The 21939-nt window shown below is 36.6% G+C and overlaps 1 protein-coding gene across 3 annotated transcripts in view; it reads left to right on the forward strand.

Moving 5' to 3' along the window:
* The window catches only part of QKI (QKI, KH domain containing RNA binding), a 153114-nt gene that overhangs the window by 122862 nt on the left and 8313 nt on the right, over nucleotides 1-21939 (forward strand). The window contains exons 5-7 of one of the 3 annotated variants that reach the window (XM_082302883.1): nucleotides 13677-13764; nucleotides 16089-16385; nucleotides 19042-19116. In XM_082302883.1, the coding sequence (XP_082159009.1) occupies nucleotides 13677-13764; nucleotides 16089-16385; nucleotides 19042-19116 (460 nt within the window). The other 2 variants (XM_082302882.1, XM_082302881.1) reach the window with 2 other exon arrangements.

The raw sequence follows: 21939 nt of genomic DNA on the forward strand, positions 1-21939 counted from the left end.
TTCAGACAGTTTAAGGTAACTGCTAGAGGAGTGTGATCAGTACAGCTGGCCAAGAGAAGCTGTAACAGTATTTCTCCACTGAAGGTTGGCACTGAGAGAGAAGAAAGACAGAAAGGAGAATGATTGTAAGTAAAGAAATGGGCAAAAACTTAAAAAAAAAATTGTCAAAGAATGAGGAATAAGAAAAATGAAATTAAATATTTTAATATGAAGAGAAATTCATTTAGTTGTCAGGTGGTGGTTTTCAGTTAGAAAACTGCTGGGCTTCAGAATTAGCAAAACTAAGACTCCTGATTCCACATGGAACTGAGTCAATTGACACGCTGAGGTGTCAGCTCCCATCAGTCTCTCCTCCCTTACTGGTGAGTCTGCAGTCTGAGCTCTTCCCATTTTGTAACCTGGCAGAAAAATACACAGGTTTAAAAAAAAAGAGGTGTTGGCAGACGAGCAGGTTGGCATGGTTCAGTCCTGGGTTCAGTGATGGGTACAGGAGAGCAACAGTGAGGAGAGAGTAGGACTGTGACCGCCACTAGCTAAATTGGCTTAAAGTACCACAGGAGTGCCAGTTGAGAGGGTTTTTACATCTTGAAAAATAATTCTTGACTCCTTCGACAGCAATGTAAAACCTCAGCCTAGTCATCCTGAACTAATTTGTAGCCTGGGAAAAAAATCTTAAGAATAGCATTTTAATTTTTTACGTTCTGAAATTGACTGTTGTATTTGCTAGGCAGACTTGTCTGAACTTGTTTCCTCTGAAATTATTCTCCCTAAGTTTTCCATCTGATTGATTCCCATTCCATCCTCTGTTTTGCAGAGTCTTAGCTTCTTGAACTCAGTCATGCACTGATGCACAGCAACTTATTTTTACACATTCTTGAAAGAAAATTCCATTAATTTATCCATTTATTTGAATCGCTTCAGAATTATATGCCTTGCTTTTCACACCTTTTGTACCACTGTTGTCCTTATTTCCCTTGGCCTAAGGAAAAGAACTTCATTTGTCTCTTCCCATTAATGCTCAGTAAATGAATATTCTTCAGTTACTCTGTGTCCAAAAATTTGCATCACTTTTTAGGTTCACTTCTTAATTTTTCAGCCATGTCTTGTAACTGAAAGCTTAAAATAGACTTTTTATGAGTTTGGTTTGGGATTTTTTTTCCTATGTATTATTTTTTACACACATTAAGGGAGGTTTTTACTGCAAAGTGCTATGTATAAGAATATAGTCCATAAAATTAGTGACTGTGTGAATTTAGGTATTATTTTGAAATATTCATGAGATTCTGAGGCTCAGGAGATTAAGAGTCACTAAGGTGATTTATCTTGTAGTAGAAAACGTATTTTAAGCTGCTTTTGCTTATGGTTGTGCACCTTGTCTGCTGAAATACAAAAGTACAATTTGGCAGTCTCTGAAAGTTTAATTCTAACTATATTTCTAACATGTGAGTCTAAATTTGTTTGTTCTAAAAATTGGATTAGAGCAGTAAATGTTTAGAGAACCAGAGTGTCTGAACAATATTCAAACAGATTTACACAGAAGGATGTGAAGAATTGAGTCAGAAATCTAGAAATGGTAAAGTGTTACTTGTTCAACAGGACTCAGGGATCATTCTGAAAGCAGGTGAAAATCTCGTATCAATACAATACAAAGTGAGAGTGAAGAGCAAGGTACTGGTAGGAAGTGTGTGGGAAGAAATTAAGTTACCGCTGGAACAATTTGGTGTTATTAGGGTGGATTAATATTTTTAATACCGACGTTGCTTGTTCTCTGCAAAGGTCCTACAATATGCATCTGGCATTTAAGGTTAGTTAGAAGCTACAGGGGAGATGCTATGTAGAAATACTGCAGGAGTATCCTGTCAAGAATGGTTTCCTGAGCATGACATGACACCATTGATCTAGGATGGCTCAGTGGCTGCAGTTTGTTTCAGCCACTGTTCAGGTACCCAGCTGCTTAGAAAATGAAAAAGGAAAACCATTAAATGAAGTTTATCTGTGCAATATCTGGTCCAGAGTCTGTAGCAAGCTGTTCAGATGCAGCACTATAAAACATGTGATGATCAGCAACAAAGAGAAGCACAGAAGTCTTGATTATTTCTGGCCTAGTATAGCCTTTAACTTGCAGTGAAATTTATACTGTGAATCCTGTTAAATGGTTACTTCAGTGTCCTGTGTCTGCTGAGGAGGCAGATTTTTAAATTAGTGTGTAGAGCAGCGGGGAAGAATGGTGAAATTAATTATTTAAGATAGGCCTGATACATACTTCTCTCATTCTAGGGCAGAAGATTATACTTAAAGAACTTAATTGTCTTATCATGTAGGCTCAATTGTTATATAGAAAATAAATTATAATTAGTTGATTCTGGTAATGTAGGATTTTAGGAAGAAAAAAGATGAAAAAGTCCTGGTCAGTAATTTCTTTAGGGATTTTCCAAATGGGTTAGCTAGTCCTTTATTTTGGCAAGTCTCTAGTCAGGTCCCTCATAATCCCAGTACCTTCTGGACAGAAGATGTTTGTTATACCATGGTCTCATTTCCCTATGTGAGCTGTCACAGCCTATGCTTGCTTGGGAAAGGTAGAGTTCTGAAACATGGCCCAAAAACAAAACTGGCAGACTTGTTATTTATGCATGGCATCTGCATAATCTTGGGAAGGGTGAAAAAAGTCTGTAGGTTTTTCTGCAGATTCCAGAAAACACATTTTATAAAAACTGTTGTTTTATTTAGTGGGGGAGGGAAGTGGGGTGGGGGGGGGTGTTGGTGTTGGGGTTTTTTTTAGTTGTTCTTGGGGGCTTTTTGTTTGCTTGTTTTTTTTTTTTTTTTTTTTAATTTAACAAGTTTTAGGAAAGTTCTCTATAAACATAGCTTGCTGAAATACAAATTTCTTTCAGAAATTGGTGGATAACGGAAAGGTATTTTTATTGCAACTTGGTATCTTTTTTCAAAATGTAAGGGCTATTTTTTAAAACACTAGTCATACTTTCAAAACTAAATTTTTGTTACTGCTGGTGTCCCCTATTTTCAGTAATAAGTATTTGTAATTTGATCTTAAAACGTAGCAGTATAAAATCTCATATACAAAGTGGAATATCGTAAGAAACTGACTTCATATTACTACATTATGAAAATTAGGTGCTTCTTATTTGTTAAAATCTGGATGATAAATACTGATCTTAAGGTATGTGATTAATTCCCAAAGCCCAAAAGGTGAATATCTTCAAATATGAAGTTGGTTTAATTTTCTTTGACGCTTATTCCAGCTTCAGGTTCCATGGGGTTTTTTTCCCCAAGAACTATGATAATTAAAATAAGACTTGTGTATGTTTGAATTATTCTGGATGATTATACTGGAAAATTGTGACTGCATTAAAAAAAGTCAAGATACCATAACTTCTGTTATTCCAGAATAGGTACAAGAAACTGAAGTATGCTGCATGATTTTCATGATTTACTAAGAATCCACTAATCTTTTGTAACTAAAGTTGCTAAGATTAAAGGAATTGATTAAAAAATTAAAATCTCTTGCATGTATGTTTTTATGTAATATTTGTGGATATCAAAAATATTTCGGCTAGTTGAGAGTATCTTAAAAGGCTTTAAAAAGTATTTTTAATGCTAAATTTATGTTACATAGAAACAATAATGATACAAACTGATAGGAGGAACTTCAAGGCCTTCCCTCTGCTTCTAAGTGACAGCACGAATAAACGTTCAGTGCTGGCTGGGGTCAAAAAGCTGCCTTTTGTCAGTTTGTGATCAAACGTGTGCTTTGCTGCCTGCTGCTCCTAAGTGATGGACACCTCACAGCTCACACACCTGTGGCTGCTGTGTGCAGCTCAGGCTCCTCAGGCAGCCTTCACCAGCCAGAATGGCTCCCCTCTGCCTTTCCTCCTTGAGGCAGGGACTCGCCATCCATCCATGGCGGTAGCCGCAGGTTGGGGCTGTGCCTGAAGGAGGAGGAGATGTGGTGAGTGGTCAGGTGTGCCCAGCAGTGGCGTGGCTCCCTGGGGAAGAGGCACTCCTCAAAGGCCCTTTGTGCCAGCCCCTGCCAGGCAGCGCTGGTTCTCGCTCCTGTCTGTGGAAAATAAGGGTTGGCCGGTCTCGAAAAGCTGAAAAGAAAGCTCAGTAAATAGCAGAGAAAGCCCTCTCCCTAGCAACACACTGCCTCGAGCAGCCCGAGCCTTCCAACGGAAGGTCCTGTGATTGACATATTTGGCCCCTAAGGAGAATGCACACAATTAGTTTTTTCACTTCTCTGTATTTTTAAGCTGTGTGAAAGTGGGTTTTAGCAGCCATACAAGAGGAGACTGGCCAGTTGGAATACTGTCACACCCTTCTCCTGGACTTCATCAGCTCTGAGAATTCAAGAACTGGAGAGGCATCTGTGGTGTTTATGGAAGAGCTAATTTCGGTTTTTAAACAGTGTTTAAACATTAGTATTAGAGTACCAGTAAAGTGCATGAGACACATGTGGGCTGCTCATATACATGTAAGCAGTTGGGGTAATTGTGAGCTTTTAGTATTCATTCACCTGTTAGCAGCTGTTGAAAATTACTGCAAGTATAAAGTGAGTGCATATCTCCTTTTAAACTTCCAATTTTCTGTTTCCTTAGTTGTATTAGAAATGTACAACTTAAATTGGTTGAATTTTTGTCTATCTTGAGACAATACTGTTTCTCTAGATGATGGCTTTATATAAAGTTCTGCATGTAACAGTCATTACATACCTCGACCTTAGAGGTGGTGTGTGTGCAGAAAACAGTCACTTTGAAAAAAAAAAAAAAAAAAATTAAGCAAATATTTTACAAAGGGAATGTAGGTGAAATGCAGAAACAATTTTTTCTGTCATGATTTCTGTTGAAAATGTGAGTAGAGCAGTAAGTGTGACAGTTGAAGAAGCTATTAGAAGACCACTGCTCCTGGAATACTAACATTTTGTAACTGGAAAAGCCTGAACATTAATGGGATTACTCCATATTGTAAAAAAATTAGTTAATTTTGTTAATCAGTATTACATTTTCAGGACATCCCATGCTGAAGATAAAAATGTCTTAGAAGTTACTACTGCAGCTTGAATTCCCATGTGGTAGTGTGCAGCCCTCAGTCCTGTCCTTAATGAAACACATGAGAGAAGATACACTTGAAAGATGTGTACTAATTCACAGCAATAGTCTTTGTGCTCCTTGTCACCAGCAGTTAGTTTTCTTCTGTTGCTCTAAAGCGAGAGACTTGTCATAATCTTTCTTGGTTACTAAATTTGATTTTTTTTTATTTTTTATTTTTTTTTTTTTAGTGTTTCTGGATGGGAACAGATTCAAAACATACTGGACATGTTTTCCATATGAAAACACGCAGTCATATTTCAGTGCCATTTTGAAAATGAAAGGCTTTGTTTATGTACTAAACCATTAGCACAGCTGGAAAGAAAAATATATAGCATTGGGATCTCTAGAGTTCACAACAAAATACTAGTTTTGAAACCCTTAAATAGGGTTCCTCCATGTCTCCAGTCCCATCTTGCCCCCCCATGTCCCGACCCACTCCAGTATTTGAGTTAGGCGTCTTTGAGGTTCAGGGGAATTTACAGCTATTTGGAGTGTATAAACTCAAACTTTGAATAGAAACCTCCTAGGATTGACAGAGGGAAAATAAATGTTACAGGTCAGGCCACACTTAATTGTAAATACTTTAATTAATCATTCCATTGTTACATTTCTAACAATTGCCTCTGATTTGTACCTGTTAGAACAACCACCTTGATCATAGGTCGTTCTGTAGCATATATTGGTTAAATTGTTTTCATAATTTACTTAAAACTCATGATGGGTTAATGAATTTGTCCTGATAAAAGTGGAATGTGTCAACACTGTTGGAGTGTTTTGGCACTGTTCAGTCTGTTCCAAAGGCTACCGCTGGAATAAAGACCTGCATAATATAGGTCGTGTTTGCATTCTGCTCTGTTTAGATTCCTAGGATGCTCGTGGAACTCAAGATGTTGCTGGTAGAGCCATATGTGGGAAATTAGTACGAGAGGCTTGCCTGGTACTGTCTCATTCAGCGTGCCTATAGTTTAACTGCTGTTTTCAGAATTAAACTAACCAGTGAGGAGGAATTTTGAATGTCTAGCATTCTAAAGCTAGAAATACCACAAGTAAAGTGTTCAGCTCTGAAAGTTTTTAAGCTGGGCTTGCACGTTGCTAAAAATAGGTCTAATGCCTTAGACTGCATAGATGGCTTTAGATTGATAGATATTTCATTTGAATCTTAATACAAATATCAGCAGATGTCTGTGCTTGCAAATAAATCTGAACATATCTCAGTATTATTCTGTCCTTTAAAAACATTTTAGAATGTACTGTAACAATGGGGTTTTTCTTTCTTTTTGAATTTTTTGGGGCTTAATGTGTATATGTGTATCATGAAAGATGTATTCTTGTTATGGAGCTTTCGAATTGCTCAAGCTCTCCAGTGTGGTGTATAGAGATTCTTATCACAGATTTTGTTAACAACATTAAAACAGAGGTGCAAGGAAAATAGGAATGATAATTAAAAAAAAAAAAAAAAAGGCAAAGCAGAAAGCAAGTTCTTAAAGTAAGTATTGTTGAGGGTCTAATTTACCTTATCCAGGGAACCTTTTTTTTTCCTTCAAAGCCTAAAACCTTGTGATTTAAATATGAGCTCATCACATCTGTTGTAAAGAAGTGCTGACCTGTTAAGGTCAAGCAAAATTCCCCCCACCCCAGTGTGTTAACTACTAATATCTAGGGAGGATATATGGTGAAGCAAACTTCTAAGTTCCACTGGTGTGGTATTTCAGTCTGGCTTAGAAAACAGGCTTCGTGCTGGTTTTCTGTACCTTATCTGTATTTCCTTCGTGCAGAAATGCAGAGGGAGGGAGGGCATAAGGACTCTCAGAAGTATTACTGGTAAGCCAAGTATCATGATTAAACAGGGATATGTCGGACAAGGTGATGGGAAGTGTAAAAAGATAGGATGCCTTTTCCCCCTAGTGTATCTTTAACATTATGACCAATGAATTTGTCAAGTGAAACAGCACAAGTCTTTGCATATCATTTGAACTGAGAGATTGCTTTGAAGAAGATAAGCAGACTGTTGCCCAGAAGAAATAATGATGCTAATTTATCTTTGCCTGTCCTCATAGCCATAGCAGTGTGTGTCAGTGTTGAAAAGGAAATAGAAAAATAACTAAGCTATAGTTAGCCACCTGTTCAGTGCCGTAGTATTGTTGATGGCATACAGGACTCTGAGAAACATGGCTGGTCTGGAAGTCTTTTTCTCAGAAGTATTTGGGAAAGTTTCCTCTAATATAAGAATAGCTGCCAAACTCTGACAGAAAAGACCCCTTTGACCAATTCTCCTCAGAACAAACAAACCTATTATGTAGGATTTCTGCTCCATCACCCTCAGAAGTGCATAATCAAGGATGGGAAAGGCTTTTACGTATGTTTACTAGCAACTTCTAACTATCAATATTTACATTCTGGGCATGGGAAACTTGAAGGTCTCTGCCAGATTTTTTTGAGGGAAAGGGAGGATGAGATGTTTTCTTTAATACTGACTAATAGAGTAATTTACCAGAACTAAAAGCCTTTACAAAAATAAAATCTAATCTCTTGCAGTAGGTAACTGATGAATAGTTGAGGTACTCCCATTCACAGTAAAAAAGATCTTTTCTTTGTCTTTTACATCTAGTTACCTGTCTTCTTGTCTAGGATTTTGTTGCTATAGATACATCACTTTCAACAACTTAGATACGAAAAAAATAGACCTTCCAAACATGGATTTTAAGCATTTATGCTTTAGCGTCAAAATTCCGATGTGTTTTAGCCTTTGTAGTATGTTTTACAATATATTGATGGCTCAGATCTGGTTTTTTGTTTAATACGTGTACGTCTAGGAATTGGTAGTATAATGTCTGTAAGGTTTTTTTGTTTATAAATTATGAATGGAAGGTTTTTGTCCCTGAATGGAGACATTCATGTGTTAAGACTGTTTGACTGGCGCATGGTATGTTAGGAATACTTACTGATCTACAAGTGAATTGCAGTGGAAGATTTTTCTTTGTCAGGGAGATAAAAGCATTCTAGAGCCCTAGAGTCCAGCCAGTGTCACAGTGCAAGCCTCCAAGCTGCAGCTGTTTGGCTATATAGAGCAGCTGGGGACTTCGGGAAGGCAGGGTGACAGACCCTTGAGGAGCACCGCTGCCTCCTGGATAAGTAGGATCAGATCAATGACAGTAAAATATTTCAGTGGTGATATTGTGTTTTACCAAAATTCAAATTAAATTAGTAAATAGTAGATGGCTTATACTATGCAGATAGGCAGTCTAAAGAATAATTAAGGTCTTCATATTTAATGTGTGTATTTCCAGGTAGTAGAAAAGTTATGTTTATTTTATGTGGCAATTATAAATTACTTTTCTATTTGAGGAACAGTTTTAAGTATTTATTCTTGTTCATTAGAAGAATTCTCTACTTGAAGCAAATGTGTAGAAGAAGGGTGTATGGACTTGGACAAAATGTTAAGTAGCTGGAGGAGTTCCCCCCGAGGGTGGCAGGAAAGGCGAAGCTTCTGTTTAACAAAGAGTGGTGTGGAGCAGGCAGGGTGGCAGCTCTGCAGGGGAGGTTGCTGAGGTGCTTGGAAGGCGAGTGCTCTTTGGTGCTGTGACATTGCTGAGGCCCTTGGTCATTCTTCCCATGAACCTGGTGGGACAGGCCTGCTGCAGCCGGCAGGGGAAGATGGAGACTGGTTTTTGGCCTTTGTGTTCCTGGCTGATTTATCCATTGTCTTGCTTCTCCACCATTTTCTCTACCCACTTGCTGCTGGTGCTCTGAGCCTGAGAGGACAGCCCTGGAAGAGCTTATGAAGGACTGGTCCCCAAAGCCAGACTTCGCTGCATTTTGTGCAGGATAATAAAACTGTCTGCAGCCTTTCCTAGGGCTGGGCTCACTTCAGTTCATGAGAATTCAGCTGAAGTACAGGGATGTGACAGGATTGCAAAGATGTCATCCAAAATGCCTGACATTTGGAAGCTAGACTGTCAGTGAAAGTCACTAACATCACCTGAATATGAGGATATATTTGTTATGAATGTGTAAAAAAATTGTCTGTTATATTTTCCAAAGCAGTTACTTTAAAAGAAAATTGAGCATTATATGGGGAATGGACCTATGTTTGTAGAGATATGTGGAAAGCCTTCCCTTCCAGCCTTGGTAATAATGAGAATCAGAGAACATTTTGAGACCTACGTACATGAGACTGTAAGGCTCAAGAAGCTCTGTCAGAACAAGGTATCCCAGCTATGGCACAAGTGAGTGGGTTGTTTGGTTTCTGAATTACCTGAGCTGCAGTGATGTTCCTTTTGGGTCTGGCAGCAGTATGGCAGGGCAGTGTGGCCACTGACTGTCTCCACTGGATGCTAGCTTATGGATCTCTGCTCTATCCTAAACACTGCTACTTGATCCTTCTTTTAAATAGTATCTTTCTTTCCTTCTCCACTGTAATTTGTCTCAGAGTTGACTGTACACAGAATCTAACAGTCCACCTTTCATCTCTCGGAGCTGTTGTCATCTGCTGAAGTCCTTCATTGACATTGCGCAATGAAGGCATTTACCTTTGGAGTCTGCATGCCTGTCTCTCTTCCACCTGGATAACAAATTTATCTAGTGTATGTATGTTTTGTGTATAAATAAGAAACTAAACTGTGTGATACTCTTCAGGGTACACTGTATGCACACGAGAATCAGAGGCATTTTAGTGCCTAAAAATAAGGGATTTTCTGAAGGTTTTGGAGTATCTGAGGTTGAAGTATAGCTTGGGCATTAATAGTGAAAAGAATTCGTTGGAGTGTTTTATCTGAGCTCTCCATTTCATGACATGAAACAAGTTCTTACTAATAGCAGTTATATAATAAACTGCATTCCTCTTTTTTCTTTTTTTTTTTTGTGAAACTGTCAATATTGTCTAAAGTAGGGGAGACAATTGTGGTTTTAACTGGGCATTTGTATGGTCAGCACTGTCTACTTAGTTTGAAATTGTGTTTTTTTAGGAAGTGTTTCCCAGAGACTTCATGTAGGTAGAACTTGTTGTTACTAGTGTTTTGAGCCTTGCAACTATTAATCCTACACTGATAAAGATTAGAAGGCAAGTTACTTAAAATGATAGTTCTCACTGGCATTTGGTCTCCTTTAGGTCTATTTATTGCTAGCCGAAGTAGAGTTGAGCTACTGTGAGGAGTTACAGGCTGTGTGTTCACAGAACAGCACCCAGCAGTGTCTGTGTGCAGTTGGCTTTGTTAGGATTTACTGCTTCCATCTCTTCCCTATTTGTATGCAGTGAGCATTTGCAAGTAGTTGCTTATGTTTAAAGAATTATGTTTCAAGATACCATTTAAGGCTTTTTTTTTTTTTTTTTTTTTTTTTAATCTGCATGTTATATTGTACATGATACAATACAAGGAAAGCACTGGAGATTTAAGAGGATGAGCGGTTTGAGTCAATCACTTGAGCTTCAACTTAGTAATGCAAATCTGGTTTTAAGTGACCTTATTGATGTTTGCTCAAAGTAGCTTCCTTTTGGTACAAATGACTGAGCTCTGTTGCAGTTATTGTACAGGTAATGTACTGTCCCTTTAGGGATTGCCTTTGTATCCCTGATGCAACCTCTCTTTGCTTTAAACAGAGAGTGCCTGCAGGAATGCCTGGAGCTAAGACAGATCTCATGTGCCTCATTTGATCATCTGTCAGCAAAGAAGCGAGAGGATAGGGCAGGGAAAAACATGTGCCCTTTGCTCTGTCGCAGCTCTTGGAAATTTGAGGGGTTGGCAATTGGTGAAGGATGTTCAAGTGGAGAACTTGGTACCAGAGAATGAAGGACACGGCAGCGTGTCCCAAGTGGTCCTGGCCGCCTCTGTGATTTCACCTTGAGCAGAGGTGGCAAATGACTGTTCCAAGTTCAGGGTGCGAGGGGCTGGCAGGATTTTGAGCAGCCCTGGTAGGGTGGTGCAAGCAGTGCTGAGCACCCATGTCCCGCAGAGATGGCATTGTGCAACAAACAGTGCCATCTTCTGGGAGGAGTCGGAACGATGACCTTGTGGCCAGCATTACACGTGTTCTTAAAGTGGTGGGGTTGGGTTTTTGTTCGGGTTGGGGTTTTTTTTCTATCTAATAAATGCTTTAAAAATCAAAGTACCAGAAGTCAAAAGACAGTGTTGATGTCTGGTAATGCAAGTCCACATCTTGCATCTCTGATTTTTTTACTGGTACAGTTTTTAAGGGAAAATTTTAAGCTGTGTTTTGGAATCTGTTTAAAAGAAGAAAAGTTTATCAACTGTTGAGTAGTCTAGAGAAGTAAATCTCAAAAATCAAAGGACTTGATCTGCTTTGTTTGATTAAGTCCACTGTTATTTTAATAAATTTACTTTGTAAAACCTAAATAATTGTGCAACATCTTTTCTAATAGAAAGCAGTAGTGACCTATAGGAAAATGTTAAAGTAAGAATGATTACTTGCACTTATATCTCCTTCTTTTGACCATGTCAAAAGGGTAAAAATATTTTCTGTCTTAAAATTATTGCCCTACAAATAGTTATATTGGGAAATACTCATTGTGGTGCAAAATCTGGGATTAGGGTTACTAAAATTATCCCAGCAAGTGGAATGTAATATTCAGCATTTACTGAGAGTCTTTAATGGCATAGATCAATCACCTGAAGGTCTTATTTGGAGGAAGTGCGCAATTTTAGTAACAGTAATGGAACTATATGGGAGATGCAGCTGACGTTGTGAGGAGGTTTTCTTGTTACACACTTTCAAATAAATAAATACATGAATGCAAACAAAAAGCAAATAACAAAGTATAATTTATGGGGTAAGGGGAAAAGACTAGCCACTATATTAAAAAACTCTATATTGCTAAAATAACTTTGATAAGATATACCCAGAATGACAAGAATTTGTGAACTCTGGGTAGGGAAGTAGGTTTGGAATTGGTTTTATTGTGTCGTGATTTCCTAGGTAATTTACCAGCAAAGATGCAATGGAAAAACTGTTTCTTAAAAAAAGAAGATAAAATTATTTTGTGTGTAAATTGTAAATCTGTTCTGTGTCACGTTAAGATTGCTAGAATCGACATATTTTGTATTCCAAAGGATATATGGGACTATGGTGTCTGACATTTCTGGATGTTTCAGTACTAAACAGTACAATTAATTTCTAGTTAAGATGGTAATTGAATGTGTATTTACTTTTTTAGTATTAATGTCAGCTTGCCCTGTCATACAGTATTTAACATATAAAGAAAATGTTTAACTTTCAGTATATTCGGAATGTTTACTGTGTGGTAATCTTGGTGTTTATGCAAGTCCTCAGTATTACAGTTAGGACTTTCAATTTCTGACATTTGAAAGAAATTCAGTGTTGACCCATCTTACCATGTTGATTTTGAGCTGTTGCTAAAAATCAGCTGCTAAAAGTTACCTTTGCAAGGGGTTATGGCCCTTGAGCATACCTCACAATAAGTACTGTATTTGCTTAGATAAAATTTGAAAACTATTTTTGTCTTGGAGTTTAGTAAATCACTAATCCATAGTTTGGGAGTAAAGTATGTATAACAAGCTGTTATGGAAATGCTGTTCCAAATATCCAGAAAATACTGTGTTAGTAGATAAGTAAAAATGCAAGAAATCCAGTTTAGCAAAGGAAGAATGCAATGCAGCTCACAGGAAAGCTGCCCTTTTATGCATCTGACTTAGGAATTTCAGCAGTGGCATGCCATACGAGAGGCAAGGTGGTAACCTAACATTAAAGTAGATGTTGACCATCCCTCTTGGGTTTCCTATGTCATAATCATGTTTTCTGCTCGATAGAGTGTAGACTAAACAAATGGTAGTATTTCTGGAAAGACAGATCAGAAGATCTCTGGTCTTAAAAATGAAATTATATGGTTAGAAATGTTTTTATTATTAACTGAAAAAGTGAGCATTTCTTAATATTTACGCATCCTGCACAATACCAATGGAGTAGGTAACTTCAGGGAAGTAGTTTTTATTGAAGCAAAACCAAGAGTAGTGTATGCTGTGTAAATAGTAGTTAGATCCTCATCAGAGTACATCTACATGTGCCAGAATTAGGAATTCAGCCTCAGGGCAGTTGTCAATATCCTGTCTGGAAAGCTACTAGAGACTGTTGTTTATTTTTTTGTTTGCTCCACCCCCCAGTAGTCAGTATCGACTACAGTGGAGCAAATTAGAATAAATTCCTGTGCTTAAAATTTGTGATTTCTGTTCTTCCTCTGGCCCAATAATACAATTTTTTAAAAGATTATCTTTAGAAGTACATGAAAATGTACTTGAGAAAAAAATTTCTTAAATGATTTCTAGCAAACATAACTTACATTTCATTCTTAATTTTTATAATTTATGTTATGAACCTTTTTCAAAACTCTTTTAAGATATTTGTCAACAAGTCTTAATGGTAGTCAACAGGCAACTTCCACTTAATTTTATGGAAAAGTTGACAAAGCATGCTGCTTTTGTGACTAATGGAAAGCAGGTATTTTGCTTGGTTAAAACTTGAACAGTTTTATTCTAGGTCACTTACATCTTGTGCACTAGTGAGTTCATAATCCTGACTTTCTTCCCATTTTTTCCTACGCAGGCAGAAGGAGAAGACAGCCTTAAAAAGATGCAGCTGATGGAGCTTGCAATTCTGAATGGCACCTACAGAGATGCCAACATCAAATCACGTAAGCATGTCATAAGCTCAAGGGTCAATGCCATAGAAGTGTTTGCAGGTTTTGAATCTTAAGGCTACCTTTGGAAAATGTACAGTGGCAATTTACGCTGGAGAATGGAAGGCAGTAAGAACCCAACAAAACTGTAGGTAGCTGTTGCAAAAGATTTTTGGGGGAGAAGTTATTTCAGTTTGGGGATTTTTTTAGCTTGTTTCTTGCCCCATTGTTTTTTTAACAGTATGTATGGGTTGAAATATTTACAAATATATAGTATAAAAAACCTCAACCCTTAAGCCGGATTTTTCTATTTTATGGTCATTTTTTCCATAAAGCATATACAGGACAGTCGACTCCTTTGCATTTTTGTTTTTAGAGATTTAATTTTAAAATGTTACAGATGTTCAGGATACATTTTTCTGTATTATATTCCTTCCTTTCATCTTGCTTGCATGTGTACCCCCAATGTTATGTTTTACCAACAATTCATCAACTGATTTCACAGCTGAGTTCACAGGGATCAGTGATGTAATGAGCCATTTTTACTATTACTTCCATTACATTTGTGTGAAGACGCTTTTGCAAACGCATGTATGCACAAGTTTACACTTGAAAATTAATTACACGCACCTACTAATGAAAGCATATACCTATTCTGTGTGATACAAATTATTTACTTCAGTTGAAAAACCTAATTTCTTCTCCTGAAAATATAGTTGCTGATGCTGTTCAAAAGTACGTTTTTGCTGTAGCTGTGATACAGATATCAAATGTAAGCACAGTTAAATCAGGCTTTTCACTAAGGACCTACTGATACTTGCAAATTTGTTTCTCCACACAGTCCCCGTTTCAATGTTGAATATGTTTAAAGGTTGGAATGCAGTTAGGTCAATTTGAGAGTGCTTACACCAGTGTAATTATTCTGATTTGAAAAGAGACATAAGCAAGGGCTTTTACCACTACAATGGTAATGGTAAATCTTTCAGCCCTAATGAACACTGTGATATTTAAAGCTAGGTAAGTTTTAAATATATGGTAGTCTCTAAATTATTGCAAATTTATGAGTAAAATAGCTTTCAGAATAGCTTAAATTGATGCAAACTTTTGCACAGAAAATTTTTTATTCATTTGAGCAATTTCTTTGTCTGATCTTTTCCCATTGGTCTATTGTACCAGTGTCAGTGGGAGGATGGAATTTTTTTATTTAATTTTTGACTAGGTGTTGCCACACTAATACTCACTATTTGATAAGACAGTTTCACTCTTTGTGTTTTGATTTTACTGAAAAGTCGAAGATGTAGAAGCTGTACTGGTTTATTTCTGTTTACGAAAGGAAGTAAAAACGTTTGAGTGCCTTTTTTAAATTATCTGAGCGTTTTTGTTTAAAAAATGCCCCAGTCTCAAATCTGAGCAACATTTGTCTTTTCAGGACACCTGTAACTTAATTAAATCAATGGAGATCAACAGTAGTGCATAGAAATACATAAATTATAACCCTAGATTATAATATAATAGAAATTATAACCATAAGATTGACTGTTACTAGCAGATGTGCTAGGGCTTAAGTTGTTCATCTTGTGTGCCAACGAGCTTCAAATAACACTTAATGAAATGTGCTAGCATCACTTCAAAAACCAAACAAAACCACCAGAAACAAACAAAAAACCAAACTAAAACAGAAAAACTGCGTATTTTCTTTAACTTAAGCAAGGCCATAGTGAACTTCTAATACAAAGGAAGTATCTTATTTGGTGAAATTTGATATGAAAATAAAATTTAAACCTATTTTATTCATGCTAGAGTAGGACAGGACCGATTCATGTTTCTAGGTTATCTTCAACTTCACTGATCCTGGAAATGGGAATTGTGTATATGTTTAAATGCAGTTTTAAGACATATAAAAACTCTAGACTCATACAGCAGCTCTGCATAACTGAATGTCTGTGGACTCTATAGATGCACTAAATTTTGTACTCTGTATTTGATTGTGACAGTATTTTCCTTGTATTTCCTGCATGCATCTCAGTCTCATGCAGTCTTGATAGCATAAATGAAGAAATGTGGTCTAAATGGAGCTTTCGTGCTGTGTAACCTGTTTGAGAAATCTACCTCACTGTTTTACAATGCCTTTTTTATTTTGCATGTTCATACTTAATCACACTGGAAAATGGAAAGCTGTTTGCATTTGAATGGTGTGCTTTGGCACTGTGTGATCAACGCATGTACTAATGATTTCCTTTTATTTTTCTTCTTTCCTACTTTTTCCCTTTTTTCCCATTCTTTCCACGTTTTGTACTGCTATCTCCATACTTTCCTCTGAATTTCTTTGCTTACTGTAGCAGCCCTTGCCTTTTCTCTTGCAGCAACAGCCCAGGCTCCAAGGATTATCACTGGGCCTGCGCCTGTTCTCCCACCAGCTGCCCTGCGTACTCCTACGCCAGCTGGCCCTACCATAATGCCTTTGATCAGACAAATACAAACCGCTGTCATGCCAAACGGAACTCCTCATCCCACCGCTGCAATAGTTCCACCCGGACCCGAGGCCGGCTTAATTTACACACCATATGAATACCCCTACACGCTGGCACCAGCTACATCAATCCTTGAGTACCCTATTGAACCTAGTGGTGTATTAGGTAAGATCTTCGCATGTGGATGACTGGAGAATGCATTGCTTATGCTTCTGTTGTGTTTGCGAGGTAGAGGTTCATGGTGCTCAAAGAAAAAATTCTGAAGCAACAAACTTATCTCAGGTATATCAAAACTGCCTAGGAGAGCTGCTCAAATGGTGTGCAGCTCTTAAACATTTTAAATGTATTTGGCATTCCTGAATGTGTGTGCTTAGTTTATATTAATAATTTACCGAAAATAAAATCTTCATGTTTGTATGCTATTAGATGGTAGATACATAGGCAAGGGAAAAAACCAGTTAAATACAAGTTGATGTCTATTACATGTCATCTGGGCTCCCATGAATAACAGATTCGTTTGTATTCTCTTTAACATAAATTAACATCCAGCAATTTCTGGAAGAGAGGACTTGTTATTTTGCTATATTGTATTAGTAGCAAAACTGGAGGGAGTGGAAAAGTCTTTGTTCAGTTGGAGTTTTTGTTTCTTTATTTAGTACGCAACTGATAAATCTCTCCTCGGTGTCAGAAAGCTCTAAATCATACCGTGAGCAGAAAATTATTTCGGTGAATGAATATAAAGCAAACCAAGTTCTCACCAAAGGACGATAAAACTAGCTGCTTTACTGGTGGCTTCTTTTATATACATTGCATTGAAATGTCCATCATTCCTAATATTTCAGACCACTGACTTGGTGTGTGAAGGCAAGGATGATAAAGCAGCCGTGACAATTCAGTTAACTGGCCAATATGGAACAGGCAGTTCCAGTAGTTTCTTCCTTCCCTACCCTCTACAGAATCTAAATAATCTTTTCTCTCCAGTTTGTTCTGAATTGCGTATGACCTTGGTGCTGCATAATGTTGATTTTATAGGACTTTGATCTTTGTTCAGCGGCAGTTATTGATTTACACAAATTCTAAACATCTCTAATGAACACTGGACAATAAGGTTAAAAGTCAATATTTTGTTGAAAGTATTGCAAAAAATCAGTGTTTCATGTGACAAATACTTGGTGAGTTATCTGTATGTGTGCATGTTTCCACATCATGTACAGTAAAAAAGAAAATGTATTTCAGACTTCTGTCTTGCAGGATTAGTGAATCAATACCAAAAATTCTAGTAGGACAAAAGTATGCACTACATCTGTCAGTTTATGCTTGTTGTCAGTTAACTCATAGCCAAGTTCAGTGAGCATATGATAACATTATCACTTATTAATTTCCCACAAATATGTAAATATTCTCCCTAGCTCCTCTACCCCCAGTCTGTGAGTGCATCCTGGGCTAAAGTCAAGTCACAGTTAGAGAGTTCATCGAAGTAGCTATCAGCTCTTAGTGGTAAACCCCTCTCCTGAATTCAGTTAATAGCAAGTAAATAAAAACATAATTCCAAAGTTTATTACAAAGCAGGGAACTTCGATTTCTCACAGGATTTTCTATAAAGAGATAGGAGGGAAAAATAAAAATTACTTCTAAAATGGCATCTGAAACCACTGTATACTCCTGGGCTTAACTGTGTGAGGTGTATTGCCCAAAACAAACCTCATCAAGAAGATGTTATTTAAAAAAGGAAAAGGGGACAGGGAAAAAAACCCCCACACTCCCACTTAAGCTGCCTAGAATCAATAACTCTTAATACATCTGCTCTATTCTCTGAGCAATTGTATAGAGTTAATTGTATTAAATTTGGGGTTTGTTGGGTTTATTTTGTTATATGCTCATTCTCATTTATAGTATTTTGTCCATTTTTGTGGTGGACCTTTAAGATGTTTTAAAACAATTCTGTTAAAAATGGCAGAGAAATGCATCCCTATCAATATTTTTCGGGATGTTGGTGTTGAGATCAACTTTTAGTTGGTGACTAACTTTCAATTCCCTTCCTTTTATCTTCAGGTATGGCTTTCCCAACGAAAGGCTAAGAATTCAAGAACGGTCTTAACTGATCCTTCATCAGATCTGAATTTTAACAAATGCTTAGTTTCAGCAGCCTTGAAAAAAGCTTGGCCTAGCAGTCAGTGACTTACTTGCACTTTTTTGCACATAGATTTAAAATAAAATAGTGCTATTAATTTGGATTAGGTCCTATTATTACAGAGTAGCTGTAATTTATGAGTGTATAGTAGTATACTGACTGCTAAGTGTTCTATATAGTGTTTGCTTTACTAATCACCTAATTCATTGCAGTTCATACTTATTGACTTAAAGTTTAAAATCACAATCTGTAGGCTTGAAGAATTGCTTTAAAACTTTTTTTTGTGGTAGAACTGGAAGTGATCTTAAGGTTAGCAAATAATTGTCAGTATTAAAGATGGCATTATTTAAAATAGTCCTGCTGCAAGAAAGGCACTTCAGTGAATATGTGACTAGTAAAGCTTAAATGTGCTTGGGTCTAATAGATTTCATGAAATACTGTAATTTTGGGATTGTAAATGAATGGATTAAACAGGTTAAGGCCAGGATGTTTAAAATAAATGCAATATTAATCTGCACAGATAAACTCCTTTTTAAGATTAAGATTTGAAACTACTGTGCCTTAACTTGTTGCTTTTCTTAAAATGAACTTTTGTAGTTAATGATCATTTAAATCCATTTTGATAAACCTGCTGTTAATGTTTTCTGTGAATGTTTTCTAACTTTGTCTTGGTAATTGCAATTTAACTAGGTGCGGTGGCTACTAAAGTTCGAAGGCACGATATGCGTGTCCATCCTTACCAAAGGATTGTGACCGCAGACCGAGGTTAGTTTAGTTCTGCAGTTCTTGTTTGTAAGAAGTGCTTTGAGTGTACATGAGATTTGCAACACCACAGCTGGTTAACCAAATACCCTATCTTGACCCATTCGTGATTTTTCTCAAAAACGTGGACAGTTAATATTTTAAAGCTTTGGGAATGCTTGTGGTTTAAAAAAAGTTTTCTAAACTTAGCTTTCCCAGCTCAATTTAAAGACATATACTTGGATATATTTAACAGAAATTCTATAACTGATTCAGTTTTAAGAATGAAACATCTATCTGCATCAGGAAACGCTATGAAATCAGTGCTGCAATAATTAATTTGGTCATGTTCCCCACTTCCACCCTCCCCCCCCCCCCCCAAGTTCGTTCTTTTAATTGGTGTGGAAATATCAGATTGGTGTTGCAAAATAAAATGAATGGATGGTTGCTTAATGAGAAAGAAGTAAAGGAATAAATGCCTCCTGTCTGTGTTTGGAGAAATCTGAAGATTTAGATTCCTTTTTTTCCAATAAACTTTTGAGCCACTGTACTGTATATTACGAGGAGGATGCATGTTCTCAGATACCTAACTGAATTCAGAAAGGTAAGGGCTGTGAAGATAACTTCAAAAGTTGTTTGAGTTTGAATTAGTATGGGTTAGGGGAAGGGAGGTTGGTTTGTTTTTTGGTTTTGTTTTGTTGTTTTGTTTTTTTTTTTTTTTTCCAAAATCTATTTCTTGGTATTTGCCTTTTGCTGCTAAAATGTGTAACCTGAAGGAGAAACAACTTTTGAAGACCTGTTGGTGAGATGACATCCAATATTTGGGCATCTCTCTTTAACCCTTGAATGGAAAGTAAATCTTCATTTTTCTCCTGTTTATCAAGTGTCATGCCTTTGGACCCCTGAATGAAGTGTTTAAGCTTATTGAGAAAACTGATATTTTCGGTTTATTGACATTGGCTAGGAAGCAGTGTAGGGGATGAGTTCTTACCCCATCCCTGCTGCTGACTCACTGTGGGTTTCAGCAAGTCATTTAATCTCTCTGTGTATGGTTTCCCATTGGTCAAATAAGGATAATAATACTTCCCTACCTCACAGGGGTGTTGTGGGGGTTCTTGTTTTGTACAGGGCTTTGAGGATGCAAAGCATTATGCGCCAAGTATTATTATTCTACTCTCATCCAGATCAATGTTGTGCAGGTTTCCATGATACTGTAATATTCAAAAGCCAAATTCCAGTGACAGATCTGACATCTCTTAACATTGACTACACTTCACTTCTCACAACCTTCCATAAATTAGCTACAAGAGAGAATACAAATTCTGGTCAATACAGTAAAAAGGGCCCTCCTGGATACTTGCTATATTTATGTTACACTTTTATCTTTCATATGATTTTAGGCTTTACAGAAAGTGTGAAGCTGATAGAAGACACTACTTTAGTTTTCTATGAGATTGTTTTATATCACTGCACACTATTTGCAGCCCATTGGCTTGTTCTCATTTCTTAAGAGCACTTCAATGGGGCTACAGGACATAATCAGTTGAAGGTCATAGCCCATGTTTACAAAAAAAAAAAAAAAAAAAAAAAAAAAGAGGAAATAGGTTCTAATCTTTGCTATTTTTTTTTTTCTATCTCAGTCAAGACTAATAGGTTGTAAGGATTTGGTTGTCTTTGAAAGTTTGACCTGATGTTGCAAAAATCAGTTTTTTGCTAATGGTCTTTCATGATCTGCAATGGTAGTTTCATGTGACAAATGTGGCTACCTTTTTGTGTAATTAGATATTTACCTGAGAGAACTAGTAAATACACTGATAAAGTGGGGACAGAGATGTTTTCATGGAGAAAATACCAATTTGTAGTTTATCATTGTAATGTTTGCTCAACATAGATTTTAAATATTTTTTGAAGGGCCTAGATGTTTCATCTGGGTCACTTAAAAGTAATTTAAATTAATTATTGGTATAATTTCACCTTCTTTTAAAATGCAGCAATTTTCTCATAGAACAGCATTCATCTCTAGCAATATTGGAAACCCACTGTCTTAAATAGAGAAATAAATACACGTCTTTTTCCTGTGGAATAAGTCATGCATACCTCTGTCTTAGGAAAACCATGCTGATATTTCAGGAGAACATTATTTTGAAGTCTTATCTAAATAATCCAAATGTGTATGAAGAAACTTACGCAAAGTTAATTTTACAACTGAGCTTCATTGTATTTTGAATTTTAAATCCTAGGTTTTCACTGCACAGATCTAAAAGTTCCACAAAAGGTTTTGGAGATAACTTTGTTAAGCAATAAAAATTTCTTTTAATATACTAAAATTACATTGTAGAATTAAAATCCTATCAGTAGTTGCTATATTCACCTATATGGTCGTTCTATCACCAAGATACTTCTATAGCTATGGCCATGAAAAGCAATGTCAGCAAACCGAAATACTTTTTTTTTACATAGTTAAATGTCACTAAATCTATCTTTGCATTCATTGGGTCTAAAGTTGTTTTTCGTTTTTTTTTAATTCTAAATTGACTCTCAGATGACTTTGTAGTACTACTGCATTCACTTTTTAAGTAGTTCTTATTCTTTGCATAGTTTTGGTTTTTTGTTGGGGTTTGGGTTTTTTTTCCAGAGATAAGCACTGCATTTAAAGCAAGAATCCCCAAATATGTAAATGTTTTACAACTAAGCATGTAGAATTGGTGAAGGGTTTGAAAATATAGCTCGTTTTAACTCAGAATAAACCCCCAGTTTATAAATAATACAAAATCAAATTTGATTCATATAACAGAGAGACTGACTGATTTAATTGTAATAAACTGTAAATGGTGTTGCACAGTTGAC

This window comes from Coloeus monedula, assembly GCF_965178545.1.
Source record: "Coloeus monedula genome assembly, chromosome: 2".
Classification (NCBI taxonomy): domain Eukaryota; kingdom Metazoa; phylum Chordata; class Aves; order Passeriformes; family Corvidae; genus Coloeus; species Coloeus monedula.